The sequence below is a fragment of the Embiotoca jacksoni genome, unplaced genomic scaffold, assembly GCF_022577435.1.
Source record: "Embiotoca jacksoni isolate LCO1_2020_lvr unplaced genomic scaffold, fEmbJac1.0.p SCAF_12, whole genome shotgun sequence".
Lineage (NCBI taxonomy): Eukaryota > Metazoa > Chordata > Actinopteri > Embiotocidae > Embiotoca > Embiotoca jacksoni.
In genome coordinates, this window is record NW_027185252.1 from 2,352,501 (window position 1) to 2,371,673 (window position 19,173).

The 19,173-nt window shown below is 42.5% G+C and overlaps 2 protein-coding genes across 2 annotated transcripts in view; both read left to right on the forward strand.

Moving 5' to 3' along the window:
* cdh5 (cadherin 5) overlaps nucleotides 1-11,810 on the forward strand; it is a 36,937-nt gene extending 25,127 nt beyond the window's left edge. Inside the window, 2 exon segments of the mRNA XM_069144199.1 lie at nucleotides 4,540-4,672; nucleotides 5,828-11,810. Of these exon segments, the coding sequence (XP_069000300.1) occupies nucleotides 4,540-4,672; nucleotides 5,828-6,215 (521 nt within the window). The 3' untranslated portion in view covers nucleotides 6,216-11,810.
* A 6,523-nt stretch (nucleotides 11,811-18,333) lies between these two features.
* bean1 (brain expressed, associated with NEDD4, 1) overlaps nucleotides 18,334-19,173 on the forward strand; it is a 40,388-nt gene continuing 39,548 nt past the window's right edge. Inside the window, exon 1 of the mRNA XM_069144200.1 lies at nucleotides 18,334-18,700. The gene's annotated coding sequence lies outside the window, so the exon portion shown is untranslated. The remainder of the gene's footprint in view (nucleotides 18,701-19,173) is intronic.

The following is a 19,173-nucleotide window of genomic DNA, read 5'->3' on the forward strand; positions in this document are numbered from 1 at the left end:
GACAGAAGTGTCAGCGGTTATGCTGCATTGTGGGTAATGCAGGCGCCGGGATTTGAAACGGAATATATAAAAAAAAGACGATATCTCTGGTTTTGCAGCGCCATTATTTTCTTACAATCTTCTAGGGACGCTAAACGGATGCGTCACTTTCCGCCTGAGCGACCTGCCTCTTGCTTTTGTTTGCTTCGGGAAGCGGGATGTAGAAATGCATCTTTTTTTCAGCATCTGAGCATTTCTGCTACCAAAATGGGAAAATTCTCAACACCGGTAATAAAATTTGGATGCTGTTAAACTGCAGCTAGAAGTATCGCCTCATGGTTGTACGTCTCCGACGATCCTTCTGACATTGACGTTGCTGCGAAAAAGAAGCTACAAATTCAGACACGCGGACGATTCACGCAAACGTCTTCAACCCGACAGCTCAGAATATCTAAACAGTCGGCGCGGCTTCAACGTAGACGAGCAAGAGTTGAAGAAGTTCTCCGAGATATCGGACAGACAACCCAGAAAAACATGCAGCCTCCGGCTGTGATTTATCGCCGGCACGGAGCCACGCAAACTTCACTGCTTATGAGTTTTAACCACAATAAGACTCTCCGTCCAGCCTCTGAATATTTGCATTCATATCGGAGGATTTTGGTTTTTTTTTGCAGAATACGATTTACACACATTAACATGAACAATGCCAGCGCATGTCATGGAAATAGAACACAGGAAAAAAGAAAAAGAAAAGGAAAGACGAGGAGGGATGAGAGAGTACAACGTGCCACCTTTGACATCAGTGATGGGTTCACATCTTCAGATAGTGATGATTTTTGTTTTTTAACACTTGACTGGAAACGTAACAACACTGCGGTTGCACTGCAGAAATACAAAAATATCCTCACACGAGACATACTTTACTGAAACGGGGACGAGAAGCAGCTAAACAGACATTTATGCAACGGCGGTATTGATTTTTACTTGTTGGGTTTATCGCCTTTTAATAAACAGGTTCAAAAAGCAGCCTTAAACCCACATTGTTGTTTCTTCTCTGGGAGAAATTCATGAAGATAGCATCAATGATGGATGCAGAAAGCCGGCGCTGAGTGGGACATGTGCACAGATTCACTTGCCCTTGCTTTGCGATAAATAGGATTTGTGTTTTGCGGGGAACTTTTCCCCTCCTGGTGTTGTTGGTTTTATGAATAATGCAGTGGCAGATGTGGAAATAATGCCTGTGGTTGTGCGCTCAATATTCTCTTTGATACCTTCGCCCCCTGCTCCTTTTTTCTTTTCTTTTTTTTTTTCTTTTTTTATCTGGGGGAAAAAAAAAAAAAGAAAAAAAAAGAGACACTTGTCATGTCGGATGAGAGGCGCACTGGAGATAGTTGGCCAAACAAGAGGCATCTGGGATGAGAAGTGCTGAAGAAGGAAGGGGAAAAAAAAAAAAAACAGAAGAGGAACTTAAAGATAAAGAGGGATGGAGACAGGAGTGACACACGGAGGACTGAAAAACAAAAAAAAAAACCTATATCTCCACGTAGATATGGGAAGAGAGAGGGGTGAAACGGGGAGACGGAGAAACCGAGTTGGAAAGAGACCGACTTGAGTGACGGAGAGAGAGAGACGGAAAGAGGTTGAAAAAAAAAAAGAGACGAGAGACGGGCGGAGATGAGAATTGTGGGAAAAAGCAGCAGAAGAATAGGGGTGGTAATGAGGAGAGTTTATCAGCTCTTTAGGTGCCGTCTGCTTATCAAACACCACCAAACACTCAACCTATTAACTATTAATACACTCCTTCCCTATCGAGCCTTTTCCCCTTCATTTTTTTTTTTTTTCCCCCTTTCCTTCATCTCTTCTCTTCCCCTTCTTCTCCCCCTCTGGGTCTCTCCGTCTCTCTTTCTGCCTCCCTTTCTATCTCTCTTTCTCTTTATCAAACACCCTCCCCCTTACCCCTCCCCCCCCCCCCAAACGCAGTCTAAGATTAACTATTTAATGCACTTGTCATTATCTGTCAGGGCCCAAAGCAATTTAGCGCACTCCCCATTCACAGACACATTTTTCTCACATGAAGTCAGGTTTGACACACCAAAAAGAACATTTTTTTCTTTTTTTTTCCCCTCAGTCGTTCTTCTACAAAGAAAAGGGCTTCTTCTCTCTTTTTTTTTTAATTTTTTTTATTCTTTCTCCTCTCTCCTCTCGTCCCTCTAAGTCTGATATCTCCAGAGCTTATTAAACTGCAGAGCATGTGTTGTAAAAGATTAATCTGTTGGTTTCCCATGCAAACTTAAATTAGTCCCGCTCGCCCTCATCTAAAAAGCATGGCTAATGCTGCCCGTCCGCCGAGAGAGAAAAAGGTTCATATCGGGACCAAAGCTCCGGGCCCTAATCTAATGTCAAATGGATCCTTCCTCTCCTCCTTCGCTCCTTGTCTGTCTTCTCTCCTGATTTCCTCACCCCCCTCCTAAGTCTCCCATTTCAGCCATCCTCCCCCCCCCCCGATTCTCCGTCTGCTCGTTCGTTCCTCCTTTCCTTTTGTTTTCGTGTCTTCCTTCCTCGTCCTTCTTTGTCCTCATTCTGCATCTCGATGGCCAATGAAATGCAGCGTTCAAGAAAAACTTTACCGAGTTTCTTTTACTCCATTTTCTTAACAAGTTGGATGTTTTAAACCTGGTGTGAAGTAATCAAATAAGGTGTGGAAGTCTACATTCAGTGCTTTTTCCAGTTAAGCTTGGGACATTCAGGACAGTTTTTGGGACAATTGTAGATGTGACTTAAACTTCATGACTTATCAGACTGAGAAAGTCAGATCTGGGTTTGACCATTTCAAGCAAAAGTACTACTTGATATTCATTGGGAACTATATGAGAGAGAAAGACCAAGTCAGGCTGTAAACTCAGGCTCAACAAAAGACATCGAAACTTCAAAAACCTTCACCTCGGACAAAGCTGAGTCTTAAGTTTTAAATACATCTTTGAGAGGAGGGCCGTTGTTTGTACCTTCTGGTGGTAGTAAAATGTTACTACTAAGTACTCGTGAAAACATGTCGCTACGAAAATAGTCACATCAAATATTAGATTTTTCATTATTTAATGACTATTAAAAAAATGTGAAAATCACGACGCATCCAGAGTCAGTTGTAGTGTGGGCTGGCTGGTGTCGACAGCCGGGAGGTAAAATCACAGTCTCGTGTTAGAAGGATAATTCCTGTCATTCTCACTGACAGTTTTTTTTTTTTATACATTTATAACCGGCTTATTTCAAACAACGTGAGAAAAGTCTTTGGTGTCTGATTTTCCAAACCTTTTTCTTCCTTTTCTGCACAAATTAATAAATCAATATGGCGAACGGTTGTCCGTTACTGTTTTGACTGCTAGCGACGCTTCTCAAATCAAAGTCTAACTATCTTTCAGTAGATTTCTTTTCCCCGTTTGCCCCCATTTGTAATCGGACGCCGGAATGGTTCAGATTTATTGGAGGTTTAGGCTCCGGGCTTCATGGATAAGAATGATGTTTTGGGCTAAAAATGTAATATCTGTAGGAAGTGGGATACAAAGCACGGCCTCTGTCGACTCATCCAATGAACCCCATAAAGCATTTTGTCACTTTATGGTAAACAAATGTCCTGTTTGCACATTTCTGGAATGATTTTATGTTTCACGACTTCCTATTGTTACATTTTTTTCTTTTCTCTCCTACATCCTTTCCTCGGTTTCCCGTTGCCTCTCTTCATCCTCTTTCTCAGTTGTTTATTTCTTCATCATCTGCCTGGTCCCCCTTCTCATCCTCCACCTTGTTTTTTCCGACTCATTTCCACTTCCCTCCTTGTGTTTACTGACTCTTTCTTCCTGTTCCTTGCGCTCCCTCTCATGTCTCTCTTTGTGCCGACTCGGTGTCTTCTCGTCTGTGGCTGAGTAGATTCATTTTAGGTTTTCGTGCTCGGGGCGATCGTCTCAGATACCTTTAACAGTCTAACTCCTCATTTTCTCCCCTTGTCGTCGCACTGTTTTCCATCCTCAGTGCCTTGTTAGTGCTCTACTTTTTTCCTCACTTGTTTCCTGCCCCCGTTCTTATTCTGTTTTGATTTTTCTTGTCTAATTCTCTCACCGGATTTCAAATTCACTGCTGGTCCGTCTGTGTTGTTTGTTTTGGGCTTCGCAGTCCGTCTGTGTTCTTGTTTCCACGGTTGATATCTTCAATTCTGACCAATAGCTACTTATTTCTTTATCCGATAAGACGTGCAATCCGGGGGTTTTGCACTTTACATCTTTTATATATGGCCTGAATACATAATTTATTGTCCTCATCACACTTGTTCCCCAGGTAATGACTTCCTCTGCCAGGGTGGATATTTGATTAGCTGTGCTGAATGTCTGCTGTCAATCACGGCACAGTGATACTGTCACAACATGTCATGTACAGTATTGTTAACCTCTAAATCTTCCGTATAAAATAATTCAAACATGTCAGCATTGTTTGAACTTGATAAATAATAAACAAAAGAATGATACGTAATGGTAAATAACTAAATAACGGTTCCTCCTCTGTGCTCTTCAGTCATCGTGATCCTGTTCGTGATGAGGAAGCGCTACCAGAAGGACTCTCTGGCCAGCATGAAGAACAGTGGCGAGATTCACGAGCAGCTGGTCACGTACGATGAGGAGGGAGGAGGAGAGATGGACACTAATGGGTACGTAGAGTTAAAGAAGCACCGCTGCACACTTTTAAACTGACAGCCTGAATAGAGCTTAAAATGTGCTGATGCGGCTCATCAGCAGCCTCTTTATTCCAGAGCTACGTCTCTCATCACCCGTTCGTTTTTTTTCTTCCTCACAAAATATTGAGATTTTTAACCTTTGAAACAAAATAACCAACTGCTAAACAATTTATGCGTTTTATGTCTTCCCATGAGATGAAAATTCATGCAAAATGTTTTTTAATATAAATATATAATCTATTTAAGTCCTTTCAGCGTTGCTAGAGATGTGAATGAATGCTAGTCTTGTCATGAATTTCTTATTTGTGGTTGCCGTCCATAAAAAAAAAAAGAAAAACAGTGAATGGTTGTAATTAGAGCTGAGAGTAGCTTTCAATATTTTAAACACATGATTAAAATGAATTTTCTATGAATTAAAAGCCTTCTTTACCTTAAAAGTTCTGTCTATATTGCATACATATTGATGTTTAAGAAATATATGTATTTCATACTTGTCTTATTACTGTTTCGTTGCAGTGCTGGTGTTTATTTAGTTTGCACTGTTGGTAGCAAATCATACACCGTCTGAACTCTCCCCATATCTGCAAAATGTATCTTCTTCTCTGTATCCTACAATTTGCTGACCCAGTTTACCCAAATAAATTGAATCTAATCTGAGTCAAATCTAAACTATACTTAATCCCATCCATATTAACTGCACCATACGGTGTGATGTTTAAAGAGATGAAGGAGTGTACAAACTAAAGAAGGTCAAACAGAGTGAAGAATCCACAAGACAAGGAGAAAGTGACATTTCTGCTTTTATGCTTATTATACAATAGACAAATTGACAACTTACTGAATTAAATTAATGTTTTCAAAATCATAAAATGTTACTTTTAAATTGTGAAATAGGATAAAGTTTTATAGATTCAAATGTCTGTGTTTTTATGTCCAAGAATAGCACTGTTTCACTTTTTATTTAGTCACTTCCACATAGAAAGGAAAAGATTTCAGTCTTTTTCTGACAGAGCTGATGAGTCGCGCAGGATTGTGACCCAGGAACTGACATCAAATTTGGAAATAATATCAACCGAGCCCTCCTAGAACGACGAGTTCATCAACTCACAGCGCTGCTCTCTCTTTCAGCTACGACGTCTCCATCCTCACCTCCGCCTGCCACGACGGCTCCCTGCTGCGCCACTCAGACCGCCACCCCCACCCGTCTCTCTACGCCATGGTCCAGAAGCCCTCCCACCACCACGCTCAGCCCACCGCGTGCAAGGGCGACATGGCGGCGATGATCGATGTGAAAAAAGACGAAGCCGACCACGACCGGGACGGCTTCCCGTACGACACGCTCCACATCTACGGCTACGAGGGACCCGAGTCTTTAGCCGGGAGCTTCAGCTCTCTGCAGAGCTCCTCCACCGATTCGAACTTGGATTACGACTTCCTCAACGACTGGGGGCCGAGGTTCAGGCCCCTGGCTGAGCTGTACGGCGTGGACGGACCCGACTACTACAATCAATACTGATACACGATGCATGGTGCCAAAGTGCACGCCCGTGACGTGCATACGTAGTCGAAAAGAGCCATAAAGAAACACACTCACGCATTGAAGCATGCAGGAAATATACACACACACACACACACACACACACACACACACACACACACACACACACACACACACACACACACACAGACTTCTCAGCTCCTCAAAACAGAATCAGGGAGCTCTTCGTTTCCAGTAACAACTAACTTCTGTTATCGTGTAATTCAGTGAATCCATTAGTGTGTTGTGCCTCCCATCTGTTCACCCCCAGTCAGTCAATAAGAGCTTCACCAAAATCCACCAGGCTCCATCGAGTTGAATCGAAGGATTTTTTTTTATTTTTTTTTTTGATGATACCCTTTATTCATTTCCAGCGAGACATTGGAAAGATTTTGTTACTTTGCAGTAACACCAGGACATCACGCCATAACGAACTGCTTCACATGTCGGCAGGAGGATTGATGACGGTGGGAGAACCGCGCCGTGAGAGCTGCGACTTCTTCCGCCGCAGTGTTGCGAGTTTAACGCCATAAACCCTTTTATTACACCTGCAAATATCTGGAAGTGCACACAGGTGAGACGCCACTGCAGGCCTCAGCCAATCAGAATTTGATCCTGGATGGGTTAATCGGGTCACTGCTGGCCAGCGATGTTACTCAGTCGTCCATGTTTTTTGGAAAAAAAAAATTTCAATATTGTGGGTCAAAGTTTGTATCTTGGTCCATGTGGATCCATTTAAAATTTGTTCTATAAAGGCAAATCTTTATATACCATACCAGTATCATGGCAAAGCATGAAATAGACACTACAGCAAAAACGTGAGATGGCCACGCTTTGGGCGATCTGGGCGTGACAGTTACACGTTCTGTAAGCGTGTGACGCTACAGAGGTTTTTGAGACCAAGTAAAGGACGTTGTAGGAGTGGTGGCCTGGTGGCATTGGTCACAGTCTGCCATGTGGGACGAATAGGATTGGATCCTAGGATCCATGTTGTTTTTTTCTAACTCCAAACATTTCCCTAACCATAACCATGTTTTATGTCACAAACCCCAACCATGTGTTTCATTTTTCTGTAACTCACATGGCTCAAAGCATGCAGTAGGTTTCATTTTCGTCCACTACAGGAAAATGTGTAAATTTCACACCTAGACAGCGCAGAGCGTAGCTATCTCACGTTTTGCTCGAGTGGACAGGCGTGTATATTTCACGCTTTGCCGTGATAGCACGTTGTATATACATATACACTTACAAATTAGCTCTTCTTTCAATATGCGATTAAACCAAATTCAGACAATTAAATCCTTATATACTTTGATATTAAATGTATTCCAGACTTGATGAGCTCTTTTAAGTCCACTGACTATTACAGAAATTGTAATACTTGTGCAGTTCAGTCCTACTGGGGAGGCAAAATGCTGCATGTAAAAGGACGTCATTGCTGATTTGACTTTATTTTTGTGGTCTTTTACTCTTTTTTTTTCTGTCTCTTTTCTTCTGGTATTGATGGCCTGTGATCTCCTCTATCTTTGATGTGCGTTTTTTATATATATATATATCTATATATAGATATATATATATTTGACAAAAGGGTCACAAACATGGTGAGAACAAGGTGATTTTTTTTTTTTTTTTTTGATCTGGAGATGATGATTTGATTTGTAAATATAATGGCTCGAGGGGCTCGGCGCACTGAAAAAACTTTGAGCGGCTACAGGAGTTTAAGCTCAAAAGGGATTTGAGGCGTTTGATCACAGCAAGACGCCAGTTGTGGTTTCTTCAACGGAAATACTAGAAAGGACGGTCTTTAAGGAAAGTTCAACTCCGGAAAATCTACAGTGTTCCTCACAGCATGATACCCGAGCATTCTCCGAGCATATCGTTTTTAATTTACTAAGTTTGCCTCTCCTTAAACGCAAGAGCCGACGTGACATCCGGTGTTTGAATTGAAGAAAAAGATAAAGCGCATCAAAACTTCCTGATATTAAGCAGCACTGCAGTTTTAAAGGTGGATATCTTATGAAAGAAAAAAGAGCCATTCCTCTTTGTGTTTCTGAAACCAACCATCAGATATGAATGAGGCGTAATTTTCTAAGCGAGTCATTTTGTCCATTTTCCCAGTTTATCTCCTGCTCTGACGAGACGAAAGACAATGGACAGACAGACGGAAAGGAAATGACACCGCCGCTGCTCACACACAATTACAGTGTGCTCCCAGGTTTTATTTGACAGAACCCATCATCACAGTTATTGTTGAGATGAAAGCCCAATTCTCAGAGGCCTACTAGAGCAAAAGTAATTCAGACAACTCAGGAAGCGCCGAGCTGCAGAAGCAGCTAGTTGGGCTGCCGCGATGGCTCCGAGGTGGCTTCAATAGCTTTAACCTCTCATCCTTTGTGGCTACCGGCAGGTCAGAAAGTCTCTGATCAGAAATATCCCCCCCAAAAAAATGTAGACAATCTTCACGTGTTTATCTAATATGCCCATGGAAAATAACGGGAGAAGGTGACTCTATTTTCCATCTTAAATTTTAGCACGTGTAGCCATGGCATAAACACAATAATCTACTTGGAACCATAGAACTAGAAATAAGGCAGCGTTTGGACCCATCGTGGCGTTTTGTCTATAAAATATTAGGAAAATATGATATATATTCATGGCCAAAGCAGCGCCTGCATTTTAGTGTTTGAGCATCAGTCCTAAATCCAAAAGTTTTCAATTTATAATGACTTATAACATAAATCCTAAAGAAACCGAAAGCGGCAAATTATTTTGCTTCATAACTGACATGATTGTAAAAAAAATAGTTGCATTTAACTTTTTTGTTTATTGACAAATCAATTAATCAACTTATATGGATAATTTTTGTGAAATATTTGGGTGTCCAAGATCTCTTTTGTCCGATGTCGTCTGCTGACTATTCGCTCTTTGGGTGATCAGGAACGATGGCTTCCTGTGGACGGTTTGACGCCCCGGCTGTCTGGGAGAAAGCTGCAGAGCACCTGGCCAAGAACTATTCATCAACCACGCGCTCACATTTAAAGAATAACTGCAGACCTTTAGGCTGATTGTACAAATGAACGCCCAGGGAGTAAATCACGGCTTCTGCAGCTACATAAAGGGCCAAAATGGTGAAAAGGTCACGGCTTATCTGCGATGACGACTTATGAATTAAGTCTGTAAAGTTGTTCCAGTTGATGCAGAATATCCGGACGCTCCGCATCAGCCACGTGTTGTTCGGGGTGGTTCCTTTCTTCTTCTTTTTTTTAAAAAAAGAAGTAATTTCATCACAGTTTGGAGAATTGCGTTTATTTATTCTGCTGTTTATGCTGTTTTGTTTGGACGTGAACTCTCTTCCTTAGAACTCGGGCCTGCGAGGAATGCCATTCGATAAACGGTGGACACAATAGCTGGAAGCTCGCTCGATGCTTTCCTGTTGGCTTCACGTGTATACTTAGAGCAGCCGGTTCCTCCACCTCACTCTCGGTCCTGCTTCTCCTTGTTCGCCTCCCCGTTATCTCCTCCACGCCGTCTTTCTCTCCGCTCTTTAATCAGCTAAGCCAAACACAACTTCCCGTCCATCTGGCGGGTCTCCTTTCCTGTCCTGTGTTATCACTCTCGTGAGCCGGACACATTGTGTTTTCTTCCTGTTGGCGCAGCCTGGGAAACGGGCTTGGAGAGGAAAAGGGACCGAGGCAAGGAGAAACATGGGATGAGGTTGAGGTGGGGGACGGTGGGGGGGTCGACAAGAAAGAAAGACGACGAGAACAATGCGGAGCGGTGATGAGTTTTCCAGCTGAGCAGAAACACTTCGGCGTACAAGATGCGTGCGATTTAAAAAGCTTCCCGTTAGCCCGGCGTCTTGATGAAGCAGCGTTGATCGGTTATCTTGAATCTTTTCATTTTTAATAGACATCTTGAAAGCGAAAGAAATCAATATTTACAAATCGAAAGTACTTTTAGCTCGAGTTTGTGCCTCTTCTTTGTTTTTAACGTGTTAAATGTTGCACTGAAACTTATATTAAAGTCACGAGTAACCCCCAAGTTTTTTTTTTTTTTTTTTATATATATAAATGTAAAAGAGAACAAACTTTGGAAAAAAAAAAAATGGTTCCTGCAAATGCAACAGCTGGAGAAATTCAAATCCAAAGTAAAGATGATTTTTAAACTCATTTTCTAGGCTGTCTTTAGTCATCATACAAACAATGGCTGCCATTTTTGTTTGAGTCAAACAATGGAAACAAATCTTGTGGACACAGGCTCAGTTTTCCCTCACAGTGGAGGAAATGCTTTGTATTTCAAACTGTCATGGCCAAAAATACTTAAAAGTTTTTTTTTTTCTTTTTTGCGTACTATCACCATTATTCTAACTGCAGCAATTTTCTTGTGTGTACGTGGAAAAACTAAATCTCCAGACTGAAGCAGAAAGAGGTGGCGCATTATCTACTTTCCTGACAGCAATAAGTGTTGGCTGCTTTTAAGGTGAGAGAAGCAGAAACATCTTGAGAGGTAGACGGGTTTGTTTTTGTCAGCAGCGGTGTTTTCAACTCGGTTTTAACCGACAAAATACATTTCCGTGACAAAAACGGCTCATTTATCAAATAAATTACTGACTAAAGTTTCAAAACACGAAGCGTGTGGTCAGAAAGGGTCTAAAGTGTCAAATTAATGTCTTATTTAGTGTGCTGCCAACATAACGGCTGCGTTCCTCACAGCCCAACATGTCAAATATGCTGATTTCAAGTTCCTATTATTTATTCCATAATATTTTATTTTCCAGTGATTATCAGATATTTCAAAACATTAAAAATTCCTGTATTCTCAAACCCTTTGGATTAATCTCAAACATCCCCTCCGTGTAACAGCAATAGCCTAAAAAGTGCCATAATTCTGATCCGTTGGCTATCTGTGGTTGCGTGAGAGCATTTATACCCTCTGAAACCGATTCAGAGCGAATTTGGTTTAAAAAGAGACATTTAAGTGATCTAACTGTATTTTCATCTGTGTTTTATTGAGGGATTATTACTTTGAGAGAAATGTATATAGGAAAAAAAAAATGTGCCTAAAAGTGATTTTTCTCTGGCCTCACCTTGTTTATTTTTTTTTGCCTAAATTACTGTATTTAAAGGATTTTAAACTTGACAGAATCTCTTTTTATTGCTGTAAAAAAAAAAATAAAAAAAAAGGAAAACTAGGTTCATTATCAACAAAAAGAAAGAAAACAGTGTTTGTTTGATGCATGAATGAGGAGTATGATTCATGTCCACTTGTGTGTGTAGGTGTGCTTGTGCTTGTGCTTGTACCCATGTACATACACACAAATGTGTCAGACCGATAGGAAAAAAAAAAAATAGCAACCATATAAATATACATTTTCTTCTTGTGTATATATAGTAGGGGTCTGCAAGGGAGCAACATGTGCCTTTATTCTTTAAAAAAAAAGAAAAAAAGAACTGTAATTCATTTTTTTGATGGTGAACACAATGTTTTCTATATTGTTTTTATGGTGTATAGCAACTACTTTTTATTACCTGACATTTTTGTAAGTGTAGAATAAAAATAAACACTCAGATGCGGCTTCGTTTGTCTCGTGATTGGTTTTTTTGTTTTTTAAATATGATTGTGGGGACTTGGCAACGACAAATGCATGTTAGTTGGATACTTTTATGGATTAAAACAAGTGTAATAGTCAATAAAAAGCGCTTATTGAAGAATCTTATTTTTATTATTTAGGACCAAGAGGCGAAAACGAGCGAGGAATCGACTTTTTGTTTTTCCTATTTTATCAATAAGAAAAAGGGGAAACGATGAAGACACAACAAAGTTATGACTATAAAAGCATTTTCTGTGTTTTTAAAGACGGTTGAGAAACACTGACATCATGTCTTTTCTTGACAAAAACATCCTTTACTCCCATGAAGGTGGAATGTGCTGATGTGACCTCAACAACTGTTTTGGGTCAGGTACCTGATTTGTTGCAGATTTTCACCCCCGAAACTTGAAAGTGTTAGGGTGGACATCGATCTGAAAAACTCAAGTTGTGTATATTAACATGCAGTTTTTCATAACGTGTGAGATCAGCTCGGTTCCTTTTGTGTAAAACGATCCAATATGTCAAACGCTACACGTCGTGCGGCCGAGTTGAGGAAAGCTCTGATCTGTTTTCACTTTTAATCTGTGACATGCGATCAGATGTGAGTTTGAAGAGTTTGAAGACATCCTGTGTTTTTTTTTTCAAAGTGTAAATTCACCACAGGCTCATGCCATTTTATTATTCTAAAGGTGAGGAGGGGAAAGGGGGGGGGAGGGGATCTTCCATATATGTGATCGTGTCCATATGAGACCGTGACCGAGTGTACGAGATCACGGGGGTGAATACAAAGGAGAGAAACACAGTCTCCTGGGACGTCTTAGGGCGCACACACACGCACACACACGCACACACACACGCACACACACACACACGCACACACGCACACACACACATACACACACACACACACACTTTCAAACCTCCAGAGTGGAGATTTTGTGATTTTGATCTGGCTGACAAATCATGCTGAAATTAGGAACAGATGTGCGTACACCTCCAGGCTCGGCTCATTGTGATGCTACGGTCCCCCACGTCCAGCCACATGTAAAAGTTCAATATCAAGGTGAACATTAAAAAAAAAAAAACCCGCTCATTTGTTTCCCTGCCTTCCAAAATGATCCATACGACCATAAAAACCCTCATTTCCCCCGTTCACGCCACCCTGCTGTCAGCCAGCGGGTCCTTATTCAGTTCAATCTTATTCATGTAGCACCAAATCACACGTAAAGTCCTTTATAACAGAACTTTACAGCATCATACAGAGGAACACAACATTTCAACAATTCCCACGTAAAGGTAGAAGGAAAAAAACCAACAACTGTCCTTCAAGGGAGAAAAAGAAGGAAAAACTTCCTTTGAATAAAAGAACTAATGTTGTCGTTTTTCTGGGAAAGGACGCTTCATTTCAACGTCGGCTTTACAGATGAGACTCTGTGAAAGTAGGTCGTTTACCTTCCAACCGAAACTTGGACATCTTTCTACACCGTGAAGCACCGACTCGACTCCTCCTCATCACATCTACCTGAGCGGCACGACGACCAACACACGACTCTCTGAATTCAGCGCGTGACACTCAAAGCGTCCTCTCCACGGCCCTCCCTGATGAACCCGAATGAGGATCAGGGATGCTTTTAAATAGCTCTCACTGTGTCCTGCGAGCTGCACACACACACACACACACACACACACACACACACACACACACACACACACACACACACACACACCAAATCCACTCTGGCATCAGTTATTCAGGCGAGGAGGATAGCTGGGAGATGTGACAGATGTCTGCAGGAAGGAGAGAAACCGAAAAGGAGAGAAAAAGACGGCGAGCGGGAAAAGGAGAGAGAGTTTCCGTCCCGTTCCTCGCTCCTCCCTCAACCTCGTCTCAACTTTGGTCTACTTGCGAGGAGGACGCAGGGACGAGGAACGCTGCGCTATACGGTCACAAAAAAAACCAAAAAAAAAAAACCAGACCATTAAAGCGAGGCAGGCTTTATCCTTCGAATACGATTACACGGAGACCGCAAATGGATAATCCTTTGAAGCCCGATCAAAGAAAGTCAGAATTTTGAAGTGGTGCTGCAGAACGTGTTTACATGCAAAAAGGAGTTGATACGGGGAGCTGTTTACACGAGTACAGCATGTAATCCGGTTAGAGAACGCTCCTGTCCCGTCCCGAGTTGTGATCGTTTGTTAGCGTGGAGAAAGAAAAAAAAAAGAAAAAAAAAGAAAAAGCAGCACAGATGAAGAGGAGAGCGGCGCAGCTACCTGTGCAGAAAAACCTCGGCGTTAAATCACACGTGTGACATGATTTTTCCGTGATGCGTTTGGTGCGTGTTGGTTTTTTAGGGGATCATTTCCACTCCCGCTGTTCTATTCCCTGATTTTAACACAATCCTATGCAGAAACGTGTTCGTATAATCCAATAAAAACATCCACTCCCGCATGCTTTAACATCATCAGTTCACATTCTCATACGTTATATGCGGTGTACAAAACAACTCAAATCCCCCCCCCCCCCAAAAAAAAAAAATATGACATTACAAAAAAATAAAAAACAATAACTCTCTGTATTGTTAGCGGATGACGTTTAAAACATGAACCTTTGGCTTTAAAGCGCCACTTCAGTTAACAGATGCAGTTCTACCAAAATAACCCCAGAGGGCAGAAACAGACAGATGTTATCATGTAAGGAAAAGGAATGAATTCATGCACTGTTATCGTTTCAAACCCCCGCAGACCCCTTCGGTCATTCCTTACAGATGCCAGTCGTGCATCCGAGCAGCGTTCAAACCCTTTTTCGAAACTGCGATTCTCACGGCAACACCCCCCCCCCCTGCCCCCGACATCTCAAAAGACTCAGCGGGGGGGGGGGGGGGGGGGGGGGGGGGGGGGAGGGGGGGGGATGATGCACAAATTTACCTTGAATTTTTCCACCTTAATGTGATGCTGCAGCCATAGAAAATTGGAAAGTCGAGGATGCATCTAAAAAATGTTTTCTCTATTTGAAGCTCCTTCAAAAGGGAACTTTGGGAAACAAATATCAAAGAGGATTCATTTAAACACTGCAGAACTATGTCACATGAGGAGAAGGAGCTGCTGCTGCTGCTTCATGCAAAAAAAAAAAAAAAAAAAAAATCAAAATGTCTCGCATAATTTCACGCACATGAATGTCTAGTTACACCTGACGTTCAGTATCTGGGATCTACTGGGATCTTACAGGAACAGGAAGTCGGGAATACACGTCAACGGGCTTCAACGAGAAAACCGGCTTTCCTGAAATGGATTCAACGGTTTCAAACCTGAACTGAATTTCAGCTGAGTTAGACGCATCTCTCCGTCCCATTCAGCTACGAAGAACGTCTCCCATTGTCAGAAACGGACTGATGTTGTTCCTAAAAACCTGCCAACTTGCCTCCTCGCCAACATCTTTCGATAAAAATCTCATAAATAAAAAAAAAAAAGAAGGTCCGTCTCCATTGTTGTCGCAGAACAGAGAAAAAAAAACAAGTTTTCTTTTGGCTTGTCTGTGCAAATGTTTCACCGTGGTATGTTTAGTCTGTGGATGTCTCTCACTCACCCACACCCACACCCACACCCACACACACACCCACACACACACACACACACACACGTACGTTCTGGCCTCGCGACGCGTGTCAGGATTTAGCTTCTTTTATTTGGTTGCTTTTTGTTTTCGCCGTAAAGCAGATGTGTCGCCTCGTCTTTGTCCGCGGGAAGACATAAAAGCTGTGGCGTGTATGCTGAGGAGCTAGAACATGGCACTGCCAGATTTAGAGGGGTTCAACCCCCCCCCCCCCATGTGTAACTCATAGTGGAACAGGATTACTCAGACATACCCCCCCCCCCCCCCCCCCCCCCTTCATACAGACGCCTACTGGAAACAGGCCTGGTCCTCATTCCTGTTTTTTTTTGTGTTTTTTTTTTTTTTTAAAGTACTGCAGTCAACCATCACAAAAAAGCAAGAGCTGCATCAAACATCCCACTGACACACTGACAAATAAACCTGAGTTCAAAACAGCTGCTACAAAAGCAGGAGCTCTTGCAGATGCAGACATGTCCAACAACTCGTGGTTTTTTTTTTTCTTCCTGGAACCGCAGACTGCAGACTGTGGTTCCTTGTTTGGCTTTCAAAAAAAAAAAAAAAAGACTACGAGGCTTGTTGGAGTGAATAATCCTCTGGGAGATGTTTTCCTTCACAACAGAGGACTGAATTATCCTTTGTAGGAATGCACACAGTCAAAAATTGTAGGATTTCAACAATGGCTGCCGCTCTGGCTGTTTGACTAACGTCCTGCGAGCTGTAGATACTTGAAGAGGAGGATATTCCTGTCCCTGCCCCCCCCCCCCCTCCATTCCCCACCCCCCCATCCTCTCAGTTAGCCCGTCTTTGTTTTTCTTTCATCCATTTCCAGTTGAAAGAATCGTGGACAGTTTAGAGCAGCGGGCCCGGAGCCATAAAGATGGTGACTGAAGTCAAATATAGTGTAAAAACTGTGTATTGACGCTGATGCCTTCAAACGCAGCTCGTTTCTTTTGATTTGCTGAGAGGTATGTTTACGTCCAGCGCATTTAAAGGAGTCTGCATATGAATATCAAATTCATCTCGATGCCTGATTGGTTGTGAATCAAATCTAAATGGCAGAGATGAAGGAAAAATACATTTTAACTTGAAAAATGAGGAATGATCCACCGCAGCACTGCTTTTCATGTGATCTGGTTGACTTCCTGGCTTAAAATATTCATTTACCATCTCTTATACTTTTAATGTGCATGCAGAATGAGAGATAGATGATTTATGAACCAACCAAGTGGAAAAAAAAACAAAAAAAAAAACCACGAGCTGAACTGACTGAGAAGACTGGCAGCGCTCTGTCGCCACACTGTGGCTGAAAGCAGCAAATACAGCCTGCAGACTTTTTTTGTGCTGTTTTTTTTTGTGAAGTTAAAGATGCTGTCCTACATTTGTATCTAAAATTTCAATGTCAACTATAAGCAAATAGTTTATTCTATCTGGATGAAAAACAACTGCATAAAAGCAGAGGAAACGTTGTGCTTAAAGGTTGCAGGAAGCTGAGACACAAGAGCAGGTTTAAAAAAATTTAAAAAATGGGAACAAAGAATCTGCACGTGAAATGTGTTGGTTTCTAAAGGCCCTGCACGCTCTGCGGGTTGAAGGTAAAAACGAGATCACGTCCCCGTTTATTTATCGGCCTTAATCACAGCAGACATTTTGACTCTTGGTGGTGTGACGGTGTCATCACGGTAATCACGCCCCCCCCCCCTCCTAACAGGTGCAGCAAAACTAACCGGGGAAGATCAAACAGTCGGTGCACAACCAACACGGTCCAAGAGTTTAATCAGACCGGACAAATTCAGAATCACTCGTGAGGCTTCGGCGGTATCTGAAGTGCTCGGACATGATGTTATAATTATGTTCACGCTTTAAACCCGGCGGACTTCCACTTAGTCACAACATCGTTTATGAAGCGTGACGCTGATGTGGGTGACGAGTCGGAGCTAAAGACCGGCGACCTGTCAAAGGTCTTGGATGAGCTTTAGGTCGGTGATGTTCTCCCACATCAAACCAGGAAAAACAGTTCTTTTGTGACTTTGTGCAAAAAAAACATCACAACAAATGGAGACATATCGACTCAAATAAACACCTTCCACTCCTGATTTTTATTCCCAGTAGTTTCACGAGGATGTAACCTCTGCTTCACGTGCGCACCGTGCTCCGGTACAACCGCAGTCCGACCTGCAGATGGAGTGGTTTTTTTTTTCTTCCATTAAGGGTATCACTGGTGGTGTTGCTGCTGCTTTCAAACTGAGGAATTGAACCCACGACTTCCTGACCAGCAGCATATTTGAAAACTAGGACCAAAATATTCTTCTTTTTTTTTTCACAATATCACTGGGCTTTTTGTTGTTGTTGTTGTATCTTTAAAAGATATTGCATCGTTCAAACTTTTCCAAAGGCTTTGTATGATGATAGGCTATGCAGTTTGAGTATAATTCAATAATTCCTGTTCAGAACTAATCTGATAGATATTTATAGCTACAGGCGGATTTCTGCACATTAAATCTTTGTAAATCAGAGCATCACTGCGGTTTTTTTTTTTTGTTTTTTTTTTTTTGGGGGGGGGGGGGGGTAGAGGGGGGTGGGGGGCTGTCGCACCATCGGGCTATATGCCTGCCCTGGATGATGCGCTTCTCCTCGTCCCGGGCATGACACACTTACTGGGGCTGCAGAGCCGAGCCACGGGACGGAGAGGAAAAAAAACCCCGAGGACAGAGAGGAGGATGCTGAAGACGCCCGTGAGAAAAAGCCGATGATCGGTGACGTTGATCGATAGAGGAACGATCGCAGAGGAGGAAGGGAAATAAAAGGATTTCTGAGGACGGTGTCGGTGCTCGTGGCGACGGTGTGGTGGTGTGGTGGTGGTGGTGGGGGGAAGGGGGGGACGGGGGAGTGTTTCGCTCGTGAGGACGGGAGCGCACACGCGGGAGGAGGATGTTTGCTCGGACGATCGGAGCGCCTCTCGGCTCTGTGCTGGTGATCATCGTGCGCCGGGTAAAAATCTCGGGTATCACCGGGAGTTTAACGGAAGCGCTATTCTGAGGAGGTGGGCCAAGTCCCGGGAGAGAGGGAGGGTGTGAGAGAGAGAGAGAGAGAGAGCGAGAGAGAGAGAGAGAGAGAGAGCGCAAGGGAGGAGGGGGGAGGACCTCCGGACTGGGAGCAAACTGGGATGCTGCTGCTGATGATGCTGCTGCTGCGGTCAGTGATGTGAGGCGACATTGAGGAGCTGATGAACGGACTCCTGAGACGTATATTTCAACATTTGTGCAGGTAAGCAGCCTCATCGCGCCCGCGTCGTGCTTTTTTTTGGTCTTTTTTTTTTTTTTTTTATCTTTCTCTCTCTCTCTCTTTCTCTCTCTCTCTGTCCTCACCCATAAAAACTCTCTCTGTCCTCACCCCATAATAAAAAAAAAACTGTCATAGCCTCGCGCTGGACTGCTGATAACTACAAAACGAGTACAACACTGTAGATTAAGAGGAGATGTGGTTGTAGTTCATATCTGGAGCGCTTGAGAGTTTTTGTGCTGACATCCTCTTCGCAGTGTTTTGCCTCCCACTGAAGGATATTATGTAATACTCCAAATAGGTGGACTGACAGGAGATTATTATTCAAAGAAAAGAACCTATAAACTAATCAGTTGGGACATAACTGCGATTGCAAGAGTATAATTAGGAGGTGTTTGCACTTAAATATTTCCATTTTATACTCCACTATATTCCATATGCACATTTGATATTAAATG